Raw genomic sequence first — 18,449 nt, forward strand, 5'->3', positions numbered from 1 at the left:
CAGTGATTTATGGGTTTGGAAACTTAGAGATTTTTCTTTCCCCTACAAAGTTACAAAAACAAGGCTGGCCACCTGCATCAATATCAAATGTGTCCTGTTTGCTCTGCAGGATATCCATCAGTGTGCATATGACTGACATGAAAGAAAAGATTGAGATGGCCAAGGAGGGAAACGTAAGTGACAGCAGAGGTAAAAGTCCCAAGTCCACACCATCAGACTTGAAAGGAGCCAAGCAGGGGCCTGACAAATTAAAACTTCAACAGAGTCCTAAAAACATCAGCTCCAAGCCAAATTCAGAAGTTAAAGGGGACAATAAGCAAAATGAACTTGCATCTCAAACAGGGAAGCAACAGCCATCCCTGAGAAAGCCCAAACCAGGTGACAAACCTGAAGAGAAATCAGAATTAAAATGCGAGCCCATAACCTCACAGAATACCCCTGCCAAGAAGCCTGTGAAAGATGCAGGGGTAGAAGTGAAAATCCATCAAGAAACAGCAAAAGTGAAAAAATCCCCAACAGATAGCAAGTCTGAGAGGAGGGAATCTGAGACTGCAGGGGGAAGTGGACACAACACTCAGCAGAGTACAGGAGAGACAGGAGAGGCACCAGAGAAGACCAGGTCTCTGGAAGCTGGCAGAGCTCTTCCCACTCAAGGAGAAATCATCGGTGAGTTGCTCACAGTTGCTCTTGAAACTTGTACATTGAGGATTTTGTGCTATTCCTGCCTGTTGTATAGACAATAAGAGCAGAAGCAGTGCTCAGTAGAACACCCATGTCTTACACTTCAAGGGTGTTTTGCAGTGGGTACCTTTGATTATGTGAAAAACAGTTCACAGATTCTTTTAATAGTAACTTCCCTTTTAAAGTGTGTTTTGGGAAAAAAAAAACTCACAATAAAATAGCATGAAGTGTATGTGTGATGAGAGTACAAGAATTTTGAAAAAAATCCATTTTCTTTAGATGAAGTACTTGTTCCTTCAGATAGAGTGTGCAAACCAGGCACACTTTAGCAGCTATGGACTGGAGATCCAGAGCACAGAATGCAGATGTTTCTTCTTGTGGCCTGCTGTGTTCTTGGCCATGGATCTCTTGGTTCCTGAGAGAACTCTTGGCTGCATTGTCTCAAGGGATGCTCTCTCCTGGCAGCACATATGTGTGTGTGTTCCACAATGTACAGACTTGGGCAGATGACCTGACTGCTCTGGTGTTCTGAGCAGGGGCTGGAGATGAGTTGAATACATGTTAAATTGCAGCCTGAGATACCTGGAGGTTAATTATAAAATTGCTTTCAATGGGGGACATAAAAAAAATGGGTTTAATGAAGCTTTACCCTATAAAACCTTGGACACTAAGTGATCACAGTTAACTAATTTAGCTTACCACAAACAGACTAAAATTAATGGTTGTAATGCTAATAATTGCAGCTTTAATTGGAAATTGTCTGCAAAATTCTTGCTGCTAAGAGGAACCTCATGATTTTATCAATCACTGTCCTCATTCCTCAGTGCTGGGTATTTTGCTGGTGTTTCTGGCTGTCACATAACATTTAAAAGATAAGTGTGATTTTTTTTTTTCAAATCTTCAGACAATATTTTCTCTTGGTCCTTTCTGTTAATGCATCAACTAAGATGTTGGTCTCCTAAAGGTGTCCAGTGGGTTTACTCTGTTAAAAAAACAGAGTGGAGATTTGGGAGGAGGGATCCTGATCTCAGTTCCAGGATTGTATTCCTTGTCTGTAGAAGGGATTTAGCAGCAAAAGCCCCTCCCCTGCTGTGGGGTGAAAGCTGCAGTGTGGGGAGGTGAAGCAGGGCAGTGATGTGTGCAGAAATGACCAGCCTGTATCCCCTGCAGATGACAGCCCCTCTCCTCCAGCTCCTTTCGAGCACCGCATCGTGAGTGTCAGGCAAGCAGAGGTGACCACCAGCTACTCCGTGTGTCGGCACGAGGTGCTGGGAGGGTAAGTGTGCCTGAGCCCAGGCTGTGCTGCTGCTGGGGAAATGCAGGGAGCTCTAGAGCTCTGCCCCAAGGGGTGTGTGAGGGGGACACAAGCTCTCTGCAGCCACAGGGTTCGTCCTGGAGTCCTTTTGGTGTCACGGCTGCTCCTACATCAAGGATGTCCCTTAGATGGCTGGTTTCTGCCCCAGCCCCATTTTCAGATGCCTGACTGCCATCCTGGTGACTGTTTTTGTCATTTGTTATAACAATCCTGGCCTCAGTGTTGTGAGAAGAACCTGTACCCTTAAGTCAGACAGATTCAGAGCATTTGAAAAGTCAACAAAGCCCATTAGGTAAAGTAGCTTCCAAAATATTTTTTTTTTTTTTTCTGTACTGAGCTGCACATTAAAGAAAACTAAGAGTTATAATTATTTTGACCTTACATTTAGTTTTCACTCATAGGATGTCTGCAGCTGCTTCAGCTTTTGTATTCTTGTATCCTTGCTTATGTGACAAGAAGGCTTGATTTACACATTGATCCACGTACAAATATGGCTTAATAACTGTAAGCAATGTGATGCAATAGTGGGGAAGATGGTGTTTAGGAATCATCCCAAGGGGCATTAACATAGCTGTGTGACATGGGGGAGAATTTACAGCATGCCAGAAATGCAGGCTGCAAGTGGCTACTGTTACTGGTCTTATGGTCATTTAAAACATTCTGAGATCAGGACAGAAATATCCTTGTTAATATACCCACTGCCACATCCCTGAAGGACAGCAAGGGGGTCCAGTTACAGAAGGGAGCCAGAGCATGGCCAGGCCATCATACCTCAGCAGGACCAGCGAGGCTTAATATTTTAATGTAAGCACTGAACAACTGGCTGGAAAGATAAAACTAATCCTTCATAAGCTGAGAGAAAGAGGAGCTCCGTGCTGCTGGCCACCCGACTCCGTTCGCTTTGTACTGGGCTATTTTTGCTCATGATAAGAATAGTTCCAGGAGAGGTTGCTGTGCTGAGCTGTGCTGAGCTGCTTTCCCATCTTCTCCTTGGCATCCACAGGGGGCGTTTTGGGCAAGTCCACAAGTGCACAGAAATATCGACGGGGCTCAACCTGGCAGCCAAAATCATCAAAGTGAAAGGAGCCAAAGAGAAGGTGACCACACTGCTGGGAGCTCTGACCCTGCCCTCCCTGCCAGAGCCCCGTGAGGGGCAGCTTGTCCTTGGGTACCATCAAATACTGCAAAACCTTGGGCTTGGTGTGACTCTTTATCATCTCCTGTACTCATGAATAAACCCCCAATCCCCTTGACATCTGTGGTGTAGCTGTTGTTGGGCTTTATAAATAGTTCTGTTTTGGTATGTTGAAACTTAAAGAGCATATTTTGTTCATTTTTTGTTATTTTTTTCAGGAGGAAGTAAAAAATGAAATTAACATCATGAATCAGTTAAATCACGTGAATCTGATCCAGCTTTATGATGCTTTTGAAGCCAAAAATAACATCACTTTGATCATGGAATAGTAAGTTTAAATGGTCTCAGAAGTCAGAATTGTCAGATGTTTGGGTTTTCTCAGGTCACTAAAGCAAATAGGGAATGATAATTCTGAACTGTGAGGAAGTGAGCGGTTTCCCAGCCTAAGAGAGAGTTGATCTCACTTTTAGAAGGAAATAACAATGTTTTAAAGATAATTTCTTCAGGTTAAAAACTTGTCAGAGGTTTATCTCTGACTAATTTTCTCTTAACTTCCATGCTGAATTAAGTTCATTTGTCAGCTCATGTGAAACAGCTTTCGGTTTAAGAAGTTCCAGTTAGTAAATTTTGTAGGTTGAAGACTTGTTTTCCCATGACTAGTAAGATGAGTGAATAAGATACTTTTGAACTCCCTTGTAGGTTCTCCAGGTCCCATAGGATCACCAGGTTGTGTGGGTTTGGGTTTGACATGTATCCCCCAAATACTAGTGACAACTTTCCCATTTTTGACTATAGATTGATACTTAATTTCAAGAGAAGTAAGTCCCTTCAAGTCATTGAGGCTGCTGATACCTTGGATATTTTGTTAGGATACTCAATTACAGAGCCTAATTCCCAACCTGGAAATAAATCAAGCTAATGCAAGATTTTAGGGTTTTTAATGCTTTTCTATGTGAAAATTTTAGTCTTGATGGTGGAGAATTATTTGACCGGATCACAGATGAAAATTACCATCTGACGGAGCTGGATGCCATCCTGTTCACCAAACAGATTTGTGAAGGAGTCCACTACTTGCACCAGCATTACATTCTCCACTTAGACCTGAAGGTCAGTTGTTTGTGCTCTCTGTGCTTTAGTGGTGCTGGTTTAGGCACCAGAGGGTCTCTGATTACTGAGGAGTAATTTCTCATGGACTCACGTCATAAAGGAGTAGCCTTAATAGCTACAATGAATGGAGCTTTAGAGATTGATAACTTTTTCCCAATGTCTATTCAGTAGCTTGCTTGGAATCATCAGGATTCTGGGTTTTTGCCTTTCTTAAATCAGCAGCTTTTCATTCTCTGTAGCATTAAACAATCTCCTTTTATCACTGATGAAAAAACCCCTCTCAAAACCTCCTTGGCTAGAAATGCCCACAATCTTCCCTCCATTTCCCCTACACTTTTTAAACAGCTTTAACAAATTCCTGTCCAGTCATCTATAGTTTGTACTTTATACTGCCTGGAACCAATCTGCAGCAAAGTTGCAATGGTTTCCTAATGGTCCCTTAATAACTTACATTTTTAAACAGAAATACAAACTGTTTTTTTTCTGCCTGTTTATATAGCACCTTACACAAATGACATTAGACCAGGCTGGCTTATAGTCCTGCAGTTGTAATACATTTGGACCCCATCACTCCCCCATTCTCACCTTGAAAAATATTCTCATTGGAAAAAAAAATAAATAAATTTGGGTGTATTTGATCTGTTTTTTGTGTCTTTTTATGGAGGGAATTGTATATACTGTCTTTTGCTAAATATCTCTTTCAAACATTTAATTCAAAATACCCTCTTCTCTTTTTGTAGCCTGAAAACATCCTATGTGTAAGTCACACAGGAAACCAGATTAAAATTATTGACTTTGGATTAGCAAGGCGGTAAGAAAGTTCAGTTGTGAATTATTTTAAGAAAAAAAACCAAATCCAACTCACAAACCTCTGACATGTTTCTGGTAGTTCTTTGGTGGGGGGTTGTGTTTTAATGGCTCTGTAATAATTCTGTGTGAGTGAGCTATGCATTATGCTTTTTCAGGCATGAGTTTTCTGCTGTGTGCATTAATTATCTAATTACATTTTCAAATAACATTTCCCTTGGATAAAGCTTTACTACTGTTCTAATTATCTCAAAATTATTCTCCATGTAGAGCTTTTACTCTAGGGACTCTGTGAAGGCTCCCAGAGACTTCTTGACTGCGGGGTTTCATGGTGCAGGTTCTAATTGTAGAAATTATCTGCTAAACTCTTTAAGTAGTTATTTTGATTGAAGGAAAAAAAGGAGGAAAAAAAAAAAGTTTGAGCTGTCCCATGTGAAAAAGGAAGCTCTCAGAAAAACAGGGACTTTTCTCCATTCTTTTATTTTGCTTATGTGAATTTAAAGGAAAGCTGTGAGAGCATAAGACAATTGCCATAGAATAAAAATGAATTATTTCTATTACTATGACAGTAAGAACAATAATATGTCTCTAATTATTTTCTAAACCCATTGAGATTTTTCTTAAGCTAAAAAGCTGGTACATTACATTCATGCACAGATATATTTATATGCTTATATATAAGTATCTGTTGAAGAACTTTGTTTCCATAAAATACTTGTGAAAGAAAAAAAAAGTACATTAAGTTTGGGGTTTTATTTGTTCGGTTTTTAAATTTGGAGGGTAAAGATAGAATCTTCTACTGAAGCAGTTCTGTGAACAACATCATCCAAGAGAAAGAGATTTACAAGCAGTGCTTCAGTGGTTTGTTCTGTCTGAACACAGATGTTACTCCAATTGCTGTCAGTGGCAATTGTGTCTGGTTCAGTCTCATAACCTTGCCTTGTTTAGCAATAGCAAAAAGAATAGAAATATAATTTCCCCCTATATGGGGGCAGTGTTACTTGTTCCTGAGCCCAAATAATCATCTTCAGTCCCACCTTAGTAGTTACATTGTGTTCATATATGTGATGCAGATGTTTACCCTGGGTACATCTCACTAGTCAAATGCTCTCCAAATCTTGTATAATCAAAACTGCTTTGTTTGTTTCATGGATTTTGGACAACATCTGCTGGGAAGCAGCCTGTGCTGCCTGGCAAAGGGTAAAGCTGGTACCACTCTTTGGGGGAGCCCTTTGCAGGTTTAGTGTCCTTGTTCCTCCTGGCTCTGCTCTGGCAGGGGGATAACGATGGAATGTTCCCCTGGGGTCAGCAGTGCTGCCCTGGCTGCGGGCACTTGGCTCTGCTCCCAAAAGCCTTGCCTTGCTCTCCCCTTGCTGAGATGAGCTCCTCACTCGTGGCTCTTCTCCCGGTACAGGTACAAGCCTTGTGAGAAGCTGAAGGTGAATTTTGGGACTCCGGAGTTCCTGGCTCCCGAAGTGGTGAACTACGACTTTGTTTCCTTCCCCACGGACATGTGGAGCGTGGGTGTCATCACGTACATGCTGTGAGTGGCTCTGCCAGGGGTGCTGTGCTGGCTCCTGGGGCCCTGCAGGGCAGGAATGCAGCAGCCACTGAGCACATCTGCCTGTGATTCCTCCTAACCTGTTAAAAGCCCCAGCTTTTCACACACAGGCACCTTGCTGTGTGTCCAAAGTGTCTAAAACAACAAATGATCCTTTTGATAAATATGTAAATGTTCTTCTCCCTTATCATCTTGCTTAGCAAAGTAAAATGGGTCAGGTTGGTTTTGGTTTTTTTTACTCTAAAAGTTGCCCAAAATACGTGAGAATTTTAATTTTGATTGTGTTTTTGAGGCCTTTAATTAATTTTTAAATTTGTGATCTGATCATTTTACCATCTTAGACTTGGTGTTCACCTGCACAGGAGAATTAATATTATCTGTGGTGGGCCATGGGTCTAAGAAATGACCTGTTGTGAACAGGGCTAAAACCTATCTCTGCTATTTGGATGGCAACAGCTTGTCTGTCCAAAGTCTCTACCTTCTGATGAGCTTATTTTGCATCCCAGAATCTTTCACAGACATCTTCTGTTAACTGGATAAATTTCTGGTTTAAATTTGTATGTTAGCCAAAACCCAACTGCATGAAGTAATAAATGATGGAAGCAATCAATCTGGGCTTAGAGACTAACTGTAAAAAGTAATTATGTTCAGGATTCTATTTAATTCAAGCCACATATGGATATGGGCCCTGATTTGGGAAAGCTCTTGAGTCCCTCTAGCTTTCCTAGCTGGAAAAGCACTGAAGGGATGTACCTAAATCCTCATTGAATCCATTCCTTGGGGATCTATTAATGGTGTTCCCTGACCTGAGTGAACTGCTAGGGGGAAACACTAAATTACAACACTTAATTGCCCCAAACTGCTGCCTTTTCATGGCAGGGGCTGAGAAGTGGAACCCTCCGTAGCTGAAAGGGCTGAGGGAGCCTTTTCTTCTGTAAGATAACAAGAGTTATAAAGTAGAGGATTCACAGAAGGAAGAACATACCTTGCATATGATAACTGCTCTTCTTCCCCCACCCCATCTTTCTCTTTAAGGCTTAGTGGCCTGTCCCCTTTCCTGGGAGAGACTGATGCAGAGACAATGAATTATGTAGTCAATTGCAGCTGGGATTTTGATGCAGAAGCATTTGAACAACTCTCAGAGGATGCCAAAGACTTTATTTCCAGACTGCTTGTGAAGGAGAAAAGGTACCTCTGTGTCTGATTGTGAGGACAGTAGCACCAATGATATTAAATTCTTACCAGACAACTGTTTGGATTGCAGCCAACAATGAGAACTTACTAAGTGACATTTTTGTGTGCTGGCTCTGGGCTTGCTGGGCAGTTCCTCAGTGATTAAGAAGTCCCTGTTTTAAAGGAAGGTGTCTGTGTACCCTGACTGAGGAAAGTTGCTTTTCACAGTAGCATCAACACAGGCAGAACATGGGAAATCTGGAAGGATTTGCAGTATAGGAATCTGTCTCTAAAGTTTTTGCTTCTCTGAGCAAAAACTATTTCTATTGTTATTTTGGACTCTCACAAGCCTTGTCAGAAATTGCAAAAATGCCTCTTGAAAGCCATGGAGGATAAATGGAAGCTGCAGCTGTGAAAATGAGCATTGTTCTCTTCTAAAGTGGTCTACAGGCTTTTGGGAGATATTAGGGAGAGTTTGGGACTTAACTCTGCTTGTGGCTTCTCAATCTTGGCTCTACTGAGATCAAGTGATTGCACATATGAAACAAAGCAGAGAGTGAGGATCATATTGATGTCAGACCACAGCTGGGGGGGTTGGCTTGGTACAGAAATTTTTCTCTTGCTGAGTACTGATACAAAACTAATCAAATCAGGAAATGATGCATACAGTAAAACAGATTGTGTGTTTGAGAGGAATTCAAAGGAGTGCTTAGCATATTAACAACTTCCAGATCATTACCTAAATCAGACGAATCAGTTCTAGTACTAATTCCATTTTGAACAATAGGTTCCTATGAAAAACAAAGAATTAACTGAAATTTAGCATATTTCCAGCAGGAGAGATCTAAGGGTTTTTTCTCAGACTGTAATGATGATTTGCTGTGAGACTGTAAACTTTGGAGTCTTCAGTTTTTCTGTGCAATAGGATTAGGGTGTCCAGAAGGATACTCTGAAAAGTCTGGTTAGAAGCTGTGAATGAAATGAGTATGTGAGGGAGGAGTTTTGTCAGTGAGTTGCAGAGAGCAGTGATTATTTGGCCCAGTTGTTCACAAGGTGTGTGGCAGCCTCTGCTCTCCTGCAGCCCAGGCACCTTTGGGTGGCTCTGGCCTTGTGCAAGGTCTGCAGCCCCCTCCCCTGACTGCTGAAATGGGGGTGAACAGGCAGGAGTTGTCTTTTCATCATCTCAGCTCAGACAGAGCTCAGGAGTTAGGCATAGGCTTCTGATGGAAAAAAAGGCAAATTAAACTTTTTTCTCAACACCTCTACTGCAAGATTTCCTTTATTACCATCTCTTTCTCAAACATTTTAGGATAGGCTGTAGCATTTGTGCCCATCACTTAGATGTTAGGTAAAGTATGCTTAGCTTGATCAAAGTTGAGGGTGAATAGACAATCGTGCTTTTTAAATATAAGGCACAGAATGAGCTTGTGCTGACAGATAACACAAACGTTACTTTTTGTTAGCAAAGTTCTAAATTTTCATGATAAAGTGTTACATTACCTCATGAACTTAACCACAGCTCAACTGAGCCACTGCAGAGCCACCAGCCGTCCTGCATCCCACTCACCCCTCCTGCTGGAGAGTGCAGGATGCTATCGGGATCCCAGGCTCGGGGATGAGCAGCATTTGCACTCGTGTCCATTCATTTGAGGTGGTTTCTTTATGGCTAACAAGGAGGAGCGCTGAGGAGGTGAGCAGAGGGGGCTGGCTGGGTTTTCACGGCAGATCCCTCCCTGCAGCTGCCGGATGAGCGCGACGCAGTGTCTGAAGCACGAGTGGCTCAACAACCTCCCTGCCAAGGCCCAGAAGTCAAATTTCCGCCTGAAATCCCAGCTGCTGCTGCAGAGTTACATGGCCCACAGGAAGTGGAAGGTAAATACACAAAGGCTGGCAAATCTGCTTCCACAGGGAACATCAGCACAGCACAGGCAGAGCCATTTCCTCCTCTTGTGTGGGGGCTCACTGGTGCCCACAGGCTTCTTGGTTGTATCAGTTGTGAAGTCTATTTTTACCTGTAAATGAAGTATTTTGTTCTGCAGAAGGATATTGCTTCTATTTCTAGTAATTTTGGTTTCAATTTTCACACTGATTGGTCTTTAGAAGTTTTTTACATCTTTTGTTCTATATGTTCAGAGGCTTCAGATGCTACTTTATATTAAAAGTTCATTCTCTTTATACTTTTTCCGTTGCTAACAGCTGCATTGATCTGTTGTCACTAAGGAGTAGAGATATAACTTCAGGCAGTTTCTGCCTCTCTCTTTGGGATAGAGGAAAAAAAATTAGGCTTAAACCCATCTTCAGGATGTTACTGATAATGCCAGGCTCCTTCTGAACTAAGTTTTTATGAAGTTAATAAGGTAATAATTTGTGTTTGAGTGTCTGTTTGTAGATAATTGATCCTAAAAGGTGACCACAGTGATCTTGTTAGAAAGAAGCCTGTGGAATTGTGAGGCAAACTCATTGAGCACCATTTCCTTCTCTTCTGCCACTGGGGAGTTGCATTTCCTTGCCAAGGAGTTAAACCAGAGGCTTACATTGTTTTCAGTCCTGCACTGCAACTGCTTGGTGGCAAACTTCTGCAGTTGCATTTTAAAGATGACACAATCTAAGGACCTATCACTGTACAATTCATAGTAACACTGAAGTACCTCACAGTGCCAGCTGCTCTGCAGGAACTACTGCAACCCACACAAGCTGGGGGTCACTAGAGGGAAATGGATTTACCAGCAAGAAAAATCCCTGTCAGATGCAGAAAAGTTCCTTTGCCTTGGTTGCACTCACACTTGGACTGTTCTATTCCGTTCACAGAAACACTTCTATGTGGTGGCTGCTGCTAACAGGCTGAAGAGATTTCAGAGTATGTCTGTCAAGCTTGCGTGAGCTTGTGTGAAACCTCCACCACTCCTGGAGATGGACATGAAGCCATGGAAGGAGGACTCAGTGTCTTCAGACATTTCTATCCCTGTTTTATAACATGAGGTTTTGGGACTGTCTTCCTCAATTATTCTGTGTGTTAGTACTGCAGTTCCAGAAGTGCCTTAAGGAAGAGGCACAAGATTTCTGAAAGCAGAAGCTATTTTGTTTGTTTTTACAAGTTTTTAGTTGTTCTATACAGTGCTGGAAAAACGTGGCTGTTACTGGGGCTGACTTCTTGCTGAAGGCTTTGATTCTGCAGAGTATTGTTGGTGTGTTTATAGCAGAAAACCCCTGGCAGTTTTCTAGTCTCTCCCAGCAAGCACAGGATCTTGAAAGACTCTTCCTGACTGATGTATGTGTGTTACCAGTTTAGAGAATGGCCACACAGTGGCACAAACTTGTCCCTCAGGTGTTTGTTACTTAAAACAGAAGATACAGACATCATTTTCTTTCCAAAACGTAATTTCCCCGCAACATGAAGATGCTCCGGTGCAACTCCAGCTCGGATGGTTTTGGTTTGTTGTTTTGGGTTTTATTATTCTACTCTCTCCTTTAAAAAACAGTCACTGCATAGTTAGGAACTATGAGGAACCCTGGTTTGAAGTAACTTAAATCAGTCCATTGCTGCTGTTTCTAAGGGCAAGTTGAATTAGCTGAACTGATTGAACTTCTGGAAGGAGATGTGTGAAATTGCCATGAATACAAATCACCTAATGACTGTTGGGTCTATGCAAAAAGATCTCATGGTGTAGAGAAAAGAGGAGAATTCTGGAGTTTTTATGTTTTTAAAACTTTTAAGTGCTTTTCTTTGTCCATGACTGCAGCACTTAAGTTGCTAAGTTTTAGTCTGAGGATTTGTTTCTCCTCTCTGGGAATTTTAATGCAGTCTGAGGAGCTGGTATAGTGTGACATGCAAAACAGGTTTCATTTCTAATAGGTTCAGTGACAGTGAAACAAAGTGTTGCCAGACTCTGCCTTTACTCCAGTTAGGAGGTTGAAGCCCTTTTTTCCCCCCTCACTTTGCTCTTGAACATTAAACTTTTTCTTCACAATATTAACTTATTTTGGATTTTAAACTCTTATGTGTAGAGTTGGAGTCACAATCTTTCAGATAAAAGTACAACACTATTTATTAAACCTGTGGTTTCCTGTTCTGGATTCTGCAAAACTCAGTGTGAACTGGATGGGCTCTTAGGAAAAATGGAAACTAATATTACTAAAAGTAGCTTTCTAGCAAAGGCACGTGTAAAGCTCCTCTGAACAGTATGGCCTGTCACATCCCTTGAATTTGCAGAAGTGTTGGTTGCTAATGATGAGGTTTGTAAGACTGGCTTACTCTAGCTATTTTTTTCCACTCAAGTGCTTCTCACTGTGCCTAGTCCTGACTTCTGCAGCATTTCCAGAATTGGGACAAAGAAGAATCTTGATAATTTATCACCTTCTATGAAGGCCCACTTTTGTTCATGTTTTCCTTCCACAGTGTTTCTGCATGCTGAATGTCACTGTATTCATTGGTCTGTATATTTCTGAATTAATACTAATAAATTTCATGAAAGTGGAACAAGAATATTCATCAGCTTAAGTCCCCCTGCCAAACAAACCTGAAAGTGTTTCTGGGTAGGTCCAGAGATACAGGCCAAGCAGAAAACATGCAAGAGAAATGGAACCTTTTCTCTAAGCTTATGACTACGAGACACAAAAAAATCTGTTACCCAGTCAACATACTTTTCCTCTGGATATCTTCCTTCTTAAGGCACAGGAATCTCCTCCATGTTTTTTAGTTTGCTTTCCAAGTACCTGTGCCAAGAACATGATGTCACAATACAAAGCTTTTCCTTCCAGTACTTTTATTGTTTCTTGGAGTATTTAGGACCCCTTACAAAAGCACAGGAGATTTCATTCCTATACATGTGAAAATAAGTAAAATTTATTGACTAAACAGTGTCTATTAATAAAAACAACAACAAAAAAACCCTAAAAAAAATAAGGCTTTATTTCTCTGCTGGCTTTGCAGTTTAACAAGGCACTATTAGTTCCAATTCCTCTTATTTCACTGACTGCTTCCAGGCCTGAGGGCCTGTAACTTATAACTTATTTACACTTAAAGTAGCATTAAAATGTTACTTGCTTCTTGCAGCAAGAGAATGAAGCTATTTTACCCCTAATGCTCCAGCCTGGTGAGCAGTCACACACACTTCCTATAAAATCCCAACACTCTGTGGTGTCATTTATTAAAAACCTGAATACTGAAAACCTAAATAAAATCAGTTGTCTGCCAGGCAGCCATCACTTATATACTACTGGATCTCGTGTTGGAGCAAGGGGAGAGTTAAAATTAAGAGCAAGCAGCAGTTACATTACTGGGTGGCATTACAGAGTCAGTACTCCTTGTCTCTTGTGCCTTAGTAGCATTTTCCAGGATTTTCTTTTTCCATTCTTCATAATCCTGATTTGTTTCAGTCTTTGGCTGTTTACATGGTACTTCCTCATCCTCTTCAGAGCCTATAGGAAACAGGAGAGAATCATGCTGCCTGGGGATAACAGGCAGTGAGCAAATGTACAGACACCAGGAGGGGGCTGTCCCTGGGGGTATCTAATCCTGTGCTCACTGCTCCCCTCACCTGCTGGGACAGTCACCTCTGCACCTCTGTCTGAACAGAGCAGCTGTCCTTCAGTCTACTGGGACTACTCAGTATAAACTCCACTGTCCTGCTGCCAGGCTCTTTGTGCTTCCACAAAGGTTTGCAGGATGGAGGGAGCTGCTGTGAGCTGCAGCATCATGGCTTATCACACAACTAGAACACTGAGCAGCAGGAAAGCTCAGAACTACTCCAGTGAGGTGATTTTCTCTCCCAGCTAAACAAAACTTACCATCTTCCTGCTCACACTGCTCCAGGGTGCTCTGCAAGCTGTCAGGTGTCTCTGCAGCCGGTGGAACATCTTCTAGAAAAACAAGTAAGTTGCTTTGCTTCTGAATGGTATTTGGGGCTCCAAGGGTGGCTTAAATGTAATTCTCTGACAGCAGTGCCACCCTCCACAAGTACTGTTGTCCAGTGAGAGCTGTTCCCTGGTCCAGACTGATGCTCAAGCTCTACAGGAGGTGCCAGCACTTCAAGTATGGCATGGACTGACTGGCTGCTTTAATTAGCAGGCTGCTAATTAGAAGCAAATTGTTTGCTCCTGCATTGGTAACCACAATGATCCATCTTATTTATTGCCCCAAACCACCTTCTAGATCACTCAGCCAGGATTACCAATTATTTATTTTCCTTCTATTCCATTCCCACAATTTTTGTAGATACCCACAACAGGCAGGGGGCTGTTCAGGTATACAGATGCACACTCTTCCCTCAATTCTTATGGAAATTCCCAGTTGTCTTCAGTTGCTTTAGTGCTGGGGTAATGTTTGGGTTTTTATAGGGCACGTGCCTAGGAGACAGTAGCAGCTTTTGGGTTAGATTCAGGAAGCCTGTTGCAGAAAACATCAGGGTATGAAGACACAGTAAGAGAGGATAACTTTCAGTGGGAAAGTGAGAAATGAAAGCCTGGGAAAGAAAAAAGGAGAAAGAGGAAGCAGCAGAAATACAGTTAGGGCACATACTATATTTCAGGCTTTCTCCCCCACATAAAGGAGCAGAGAGCTGCAGGCTCAAGAGTGGGCAAGAAATATTCCTGACATCTGCCCAATGTATGGGGAGGGGTGGTGCCAGGAAATGGCTGAGTTGGTACCAGAACAGCAAGGCTTATGCTTGTTAATCTTGCAGTGGGGGAAAGGAAAGCACAGGAGTGAGTCAGCCTGAGGAAAATGTTTGTGATAATTTGTGTGTCAGGTTGCCATGTTAACAGGATGCAGAAACCAGGCAAGAGGGAGGAATCCATGATAGGTCAGGTAGTATAGGAGAAGCAAGGAATAAATTGCAGCAGCAGATACTGTAAAGAGCAGTGAGAATTTAAGAAGAGAGGAAAATATTATTTTTGTCCTTGCCCTTTTTTTCCTATTTTTGTCCTTGCTAAGCTATTGCAACTTCTCCAGAAGCAAGGTCTGTGAGTGGAACTGGGCTCCAGGAAACAGGTAGGAGTGGATGGGCAGATTTGGATGAAAGAGGACAGCTGAAAGTGATCAGACTGAAATCACCAGTGGAAGAGGATGGGGTTCTGTGCAGCCATGGGATGTCTTACAGGGACAAAGCCAGAAACTTACTGCTGAGCTGCTGGCTTATCTTCTCCAGCTGATTGCACAGCCGGTCAAATATTGCTTTTTTCACTCCAGATGTAGCCAACATTTTAGTTTTGTCCACTTTTAGCTTCAAACACCTACAAGAGAAAGTTATCTCTGTACAAAGCAACACTCCAGAAACTATCACTTAGGTGAAATGATAATTACTGTTACAACACTGCCTGTGAGAATGAGGAAGGCAGGCCTGACGTTTTGTTCCACCTATCCTTGTGTCAATCAGAAACAAATCTGCCTAAAAAAAACCCTATAGTACTCAGTCAATACAGCTCAATTGAAAACTCAGGCTGAGTTCAACTTACATAAAGAACTGTTTTAGGAAAAGCTAACTTTTCAGATTTTTGGGGAAACAGGACAAAATACCACTACAACAAAAAGCTGAATGTGACTGTGTCAAGAGAGGCATTGGCAGGAGCTGTGCAACTACACAGCACCTGTACTGCTGATTAAGACTGTCACAAGTTGTAATGCTGAGGGAGGAAGATCTCTGCATACAAGCAAATTCTTCCCAAGTGCTGGCTGAGTCACCTCTCTTAGCTGACATGGGCATACAGCTATCAGAGCCATCTCCCAAATGCTACAGCACCCTCAGGATGTAATGGCATAGCTCTTGGGGCTTTTCCTTCTTCAGAATGGCTGCTTGGTACTCAGAAGCCCTTTTTGCACCTTGAGCAGTATTTCACTAAAAGCCCTGTAAGTTTTTGCTTTGTGCAGTGCACACTGAAGGCTTCACTAAGAGGGAAGGCCTGGTTTGCTCCAGCTGTCTCCCTCTGCAGGAGCAGGGCAGCAGGATATGCTAAGAATGAGCTGCTGGCACTGGCTGGTGTCTCTGCAGGTATTTCAGCCTGCAGAAAGTCTCCCAGGCTACACTCACCTGCATGCAGTGCACAGTGCAGCTGTTATAAACAGGGGCTTGGAGAGATCCAGGTCTGCTCGCTGTGCTTTGGAGAGGCTGCCTTCATACCTGGGGAACAGCAAGGGATAATTGGACAGTGCATTTACCTCACATGAAGCTTTCAAACCCATCTGTCACACGGCACTTGGAACTTGAACAGGTCTGTTGCACCACCTGGGCCTCTGCAACCCACTCAAGCAGAAACAGCAGCTCCTGGCTGAGAGGAGCAAAACAGATGAGGGAAAGAAGGGATGACCTCCTCTTTCGGAATCAGAGGTATTTTAAACTGGGGACCTGGATCAAGGCATGTCATAAAATCTGCTTCACGTACTCCTGATCCACACAGAACTTTTAGCTCTCCCTAACATCCTAAAATTTACAGTGAGATGCTCTGCATAAATCCATCCCACAATACAAAGTAGCATTACAGCTTCTCTGATTCCTGTAACATGTGTTACAGAGAGGAAGGTTTATAAATGGAAAATGGCAAAGTGGATGTGCAGCATTGAAGAATGAAACTTTTTATTGTCCACCTGCCCCAGGCTACTTTTTTCCAGTTTATATTAAGCAGCACCAAACAAGCACAGCCTTTGTGCACTGACCTAACAGCATTTAAACATGTGCTATCAGGGTGACAGCACTGCAGAACAGAGCTCTTCAGGGACTGCTCTGCTTAAAGCAGATCATACAGAACAGAAAATTTTAGTTAACTCTGTTGAATCTCCACTGAACTGTTCCACCTATTGGTTTTACAGGTAGAGTGATGTGCATTTTGACAGACCTGTATCCCCAAAAGGGAGGATTTACTTCTACTGAGCATTACTTCTGAGCTGTGCCCTGATCAGCAGTTCAAAGGATAGCAGTGTGATGCCATGGGCAAATACAGGGATTAAGAGCCCTATACTGTTTACGCTATTCCCAGCTGAAAAATTCCGAGTTGGACAATGACTTGCTGAGATTCACAGACTAAATCTTTCTAACAAGTATTCTAATAAGTGGTCCAGCTCATGGCTGGATCTTCTGTGCTAAGAACTCACATCAGAGCTCCAGTCAGTAGGAGATATCTGGCCCTTCCAAACATCAAGCTCTTTATACACCTAAAGAACAAGGAACCTTACTTGTGGCTCCCAGTGTGCCCACAAGAGCTTCCTCACCTCTGCAGGATTTCTGAAGCCATGTTCACTGCCTCTGAGCAGCAAAACTGCACAGCCAAGTCTCGCATCCCCAGCCTCTGGTTCACCTCTAGCAAACACTCCAAAGACTTCATGGAGCTTTGGTAGGTGGTCTTGTTCAAACCAGCGAGTTTAACACAATAGCTCTGTCAAGACAAAGACAAGCCCCAAGAATTAGCAAGATTCCTTCCTGACATCTTAATCAGGCAACCAACAAAACCATTAGGTTCAGTTGCTACATTAAACAAATTTGTGCAATGAATAATATAATGAAGTATATTTTGACTACAGAAAGATTAACCACCTAGAAATGCCACATCTTTTAATGCAGTGATATTTTTAGATGGTTTCACTGGCAGTGAGATCTGACATTTCCATATATAATGTTGGCCCCTTTATCGCGAGGTAGTTAGTGACAACATTACCAAAGTCTGGATTGAAGACATAAGCAACAACTTCATGCAGTCAGGTCCAATTAAATTCTCCTCTGCTGTAAATGGACAATCATGAATAGGTCCTACCAGGCATTATTTTGACAACTCAGTGCTATTCACCTGGCAGATTTACAGATACCCCTACAATAAGAGATTTCTTGGAGCAACTGCTTTTTTCCCACAGTAAAAGGGGACAGATCTTCAATTCAACATCCTTGCTGGCAATTTGTTACTACAGGACTTGAAATCAAGTTGAAATTATACCAAAGCAAGCTCAGTTTGTGAGGGACTATGACAGTAATGTCAGTTTTCACTGTTTCAGACTGAACAGTGGAAGGTCTAACACAGGAAAGCACGGGATTTAGGGGAAGGTTAGGTATTATTTCCCATTCCTGCTCCCAACACACACTACAGAACAATGGTTTTGTGGAGTCAGGCAGAATGCACCAGCCGGCCGGGTCACACACTATCTTACTTTGTCAACTGGTTGCTTCATGAAACTCGCCGCCAGGTCCAGACACATCACAGCAGTGCTCGTCGCCGTCATCTGAGCCATTAACCCCGTGCACTTCACCTGGGACAGCCGCAGATACTCCTCAGCTTTTCTGCAAAACACCCAGAACACAAAGCCCTCGTCAAACCCACAGCTACAATCCAGAATGCCCGACAGGACTCGATCCAAGGTTCCGCAGCCCGGCCTTAGTGCCAATGCCGTTCTTTCTCTGAAGATGTGCAGCGGCAGCCGCAGCTCTGCACCACCGTCTCACTGAGCCCGCGGCTTTGGGACTTCCAGCACACCCACCAGACCCGAGACGGGCGCTGCTGCGGTGCCGGGCCGCCGGGAGGGAATAGCACCTGCGGTGCGGGCAGGGGGCCGGCGGTACCTGAGCACGGCGGGCTCGGCCAGGCCCAGCCGGGCCGCCATGGCCCGCACAGCCCCGCGCTCCATCGCCCACCGCGCCTGGCGCGCACGCAGCCCATTGGCCGCCCGCGCCGCCAATCACTGCCCGTTCCGCCAA

At 43.0% G+C, this 18,449-nt stretch overlaps 2 protein-coding genes across 13 annotated transcripts in view; one reads left to right on the top strand and one right to left on the bottom strand.

The window, feature by feature from the left end:
- MYLK3 (myosin light chain kinase 3) overlaps nt 1-11,853 on the top strand; it is a 43,578-nt gene extending 31,725 nt beyond the window's left edge. For 8 of the 10 annotated variants that reach the window (XM_015639895.3, XM_015639893.3, XM_015639891.3 and 5 more), the window contains 10 exons: nt 110-666; nt 1,852-1,957; nt 3,000-3,093; nt 3,350-3,459; nt 4,097-4,238; nt 4,979-5,049; nt 6,460-6,588; nt 7,642-7,794; nt 9,519-9,651; nt 10,588-11,853. In XM_015639895.3, the coding sequence (XP_015495381.1) occupies nt 110-666; nt 1,852-1,957; nt 3,000-3,093; nt 3,350-3,459; nt 4,097-4,238; nt 4,979-5,049; nt 6,460-6,588; nt 7,642-7,794; nt 9,519-9,651; nt 10,588-10,659 (1,567 nt within the window). In that variant the 3' untranslated portion in view covers nt 10,660-11,853. Of the gene's footprint in view, nt 1-109; nt 667-1,851; nt 1,958-2,999; nt 3,094-3,349; nt 3,460-4,096; nt 4,239-4,978; nt 5,050-6,459; nt 6,589-7,641; nt 7,795-9,298; nt 9,652-10,587 lie in introns of all 10 variants that reach the window. The other 2 variants (XR_001523718.3, XM_033517303.1) reach the window with 2 other exon arrangements.
- Nucleotides 11,854-12,525: 672 nt separating this feature from the next.
- Nucleotides 12,526-18,399, bottom strand: ORC6 (origin recognition complex subunit 6). Of its 3 annotated transcripts, none has more exons than XM_015639897.1 (7): nt 18,315-18,399; nt 17,906-18,035; nt 16,979-17,142; nt 15,804-15,893; nt 14,897-15,009; nt 13,567-13,635; nt 12,526-13,197 (listed from the first exon to the last, which is right to left on the bottom strand). In XM_015639897.1, exons 1-7 carry the CDS (start codon nt 18,377-18,379, stop codon nt 13,031-13,033), a joined length of 798 nt encoding a protein of 265 aa, XP_015495383.1. In that variant the 5' UTR covers nt 18,380-18,399; the 3' UTR covers nt 12,526-13,030. The 3 variants fall into 3 exon arrangements, with proteins under 3 accessions (XP_015495383.1, XP_015495382.1, XP_015495385.1); XM_015639896.1 differs by having other exon boundaries at nt 13,567-13,638; XM_015639899.2 differs by having other exon boundaries at nt 13,567-13,638; nt 18,233-18,324.
- Nucleotides 18,400-18,449: the final 50 nt, after the last annotated feature.

Source organism: Parus major, chromosome 11, assembly GCF_001522545.3.
Source record: "Parus major isolate Abel chromosome 11, Parus_major1.1, whole genome shotgun sequence".
Taxonomy (NCBI): Eukaryota; Metazoa; Chordata; class Aves; order Passeriformes; family Paridae; genus Parus; species Parus major.

Bases quoted from the DNA above. Each gene is read 5' to 3' on its own strand.
- ORC6 (XM_015639896.1), bottom strand. From the start codon at position 18,379: ATGGAGCGCGGGGCTGTGCGGGCCATGGCGGCCCGGCTGGGCCTGGCC. The intron at 18,036-18,314 runs GTACCGCCGGCC...GGTGTTTTGCAG, and splicing joins GCCGAGCCCGCCGTGCTCAG to AAAAGCTGAGGAGTATCTGC. The intron at 13,198-13,566 runs GTAAGTTTTGTT...TGTTTCCTATAG, and splicing joins GCAGTGTGAGCAGGAAGATG to GCTCTGAAGAGGATGAGGAA.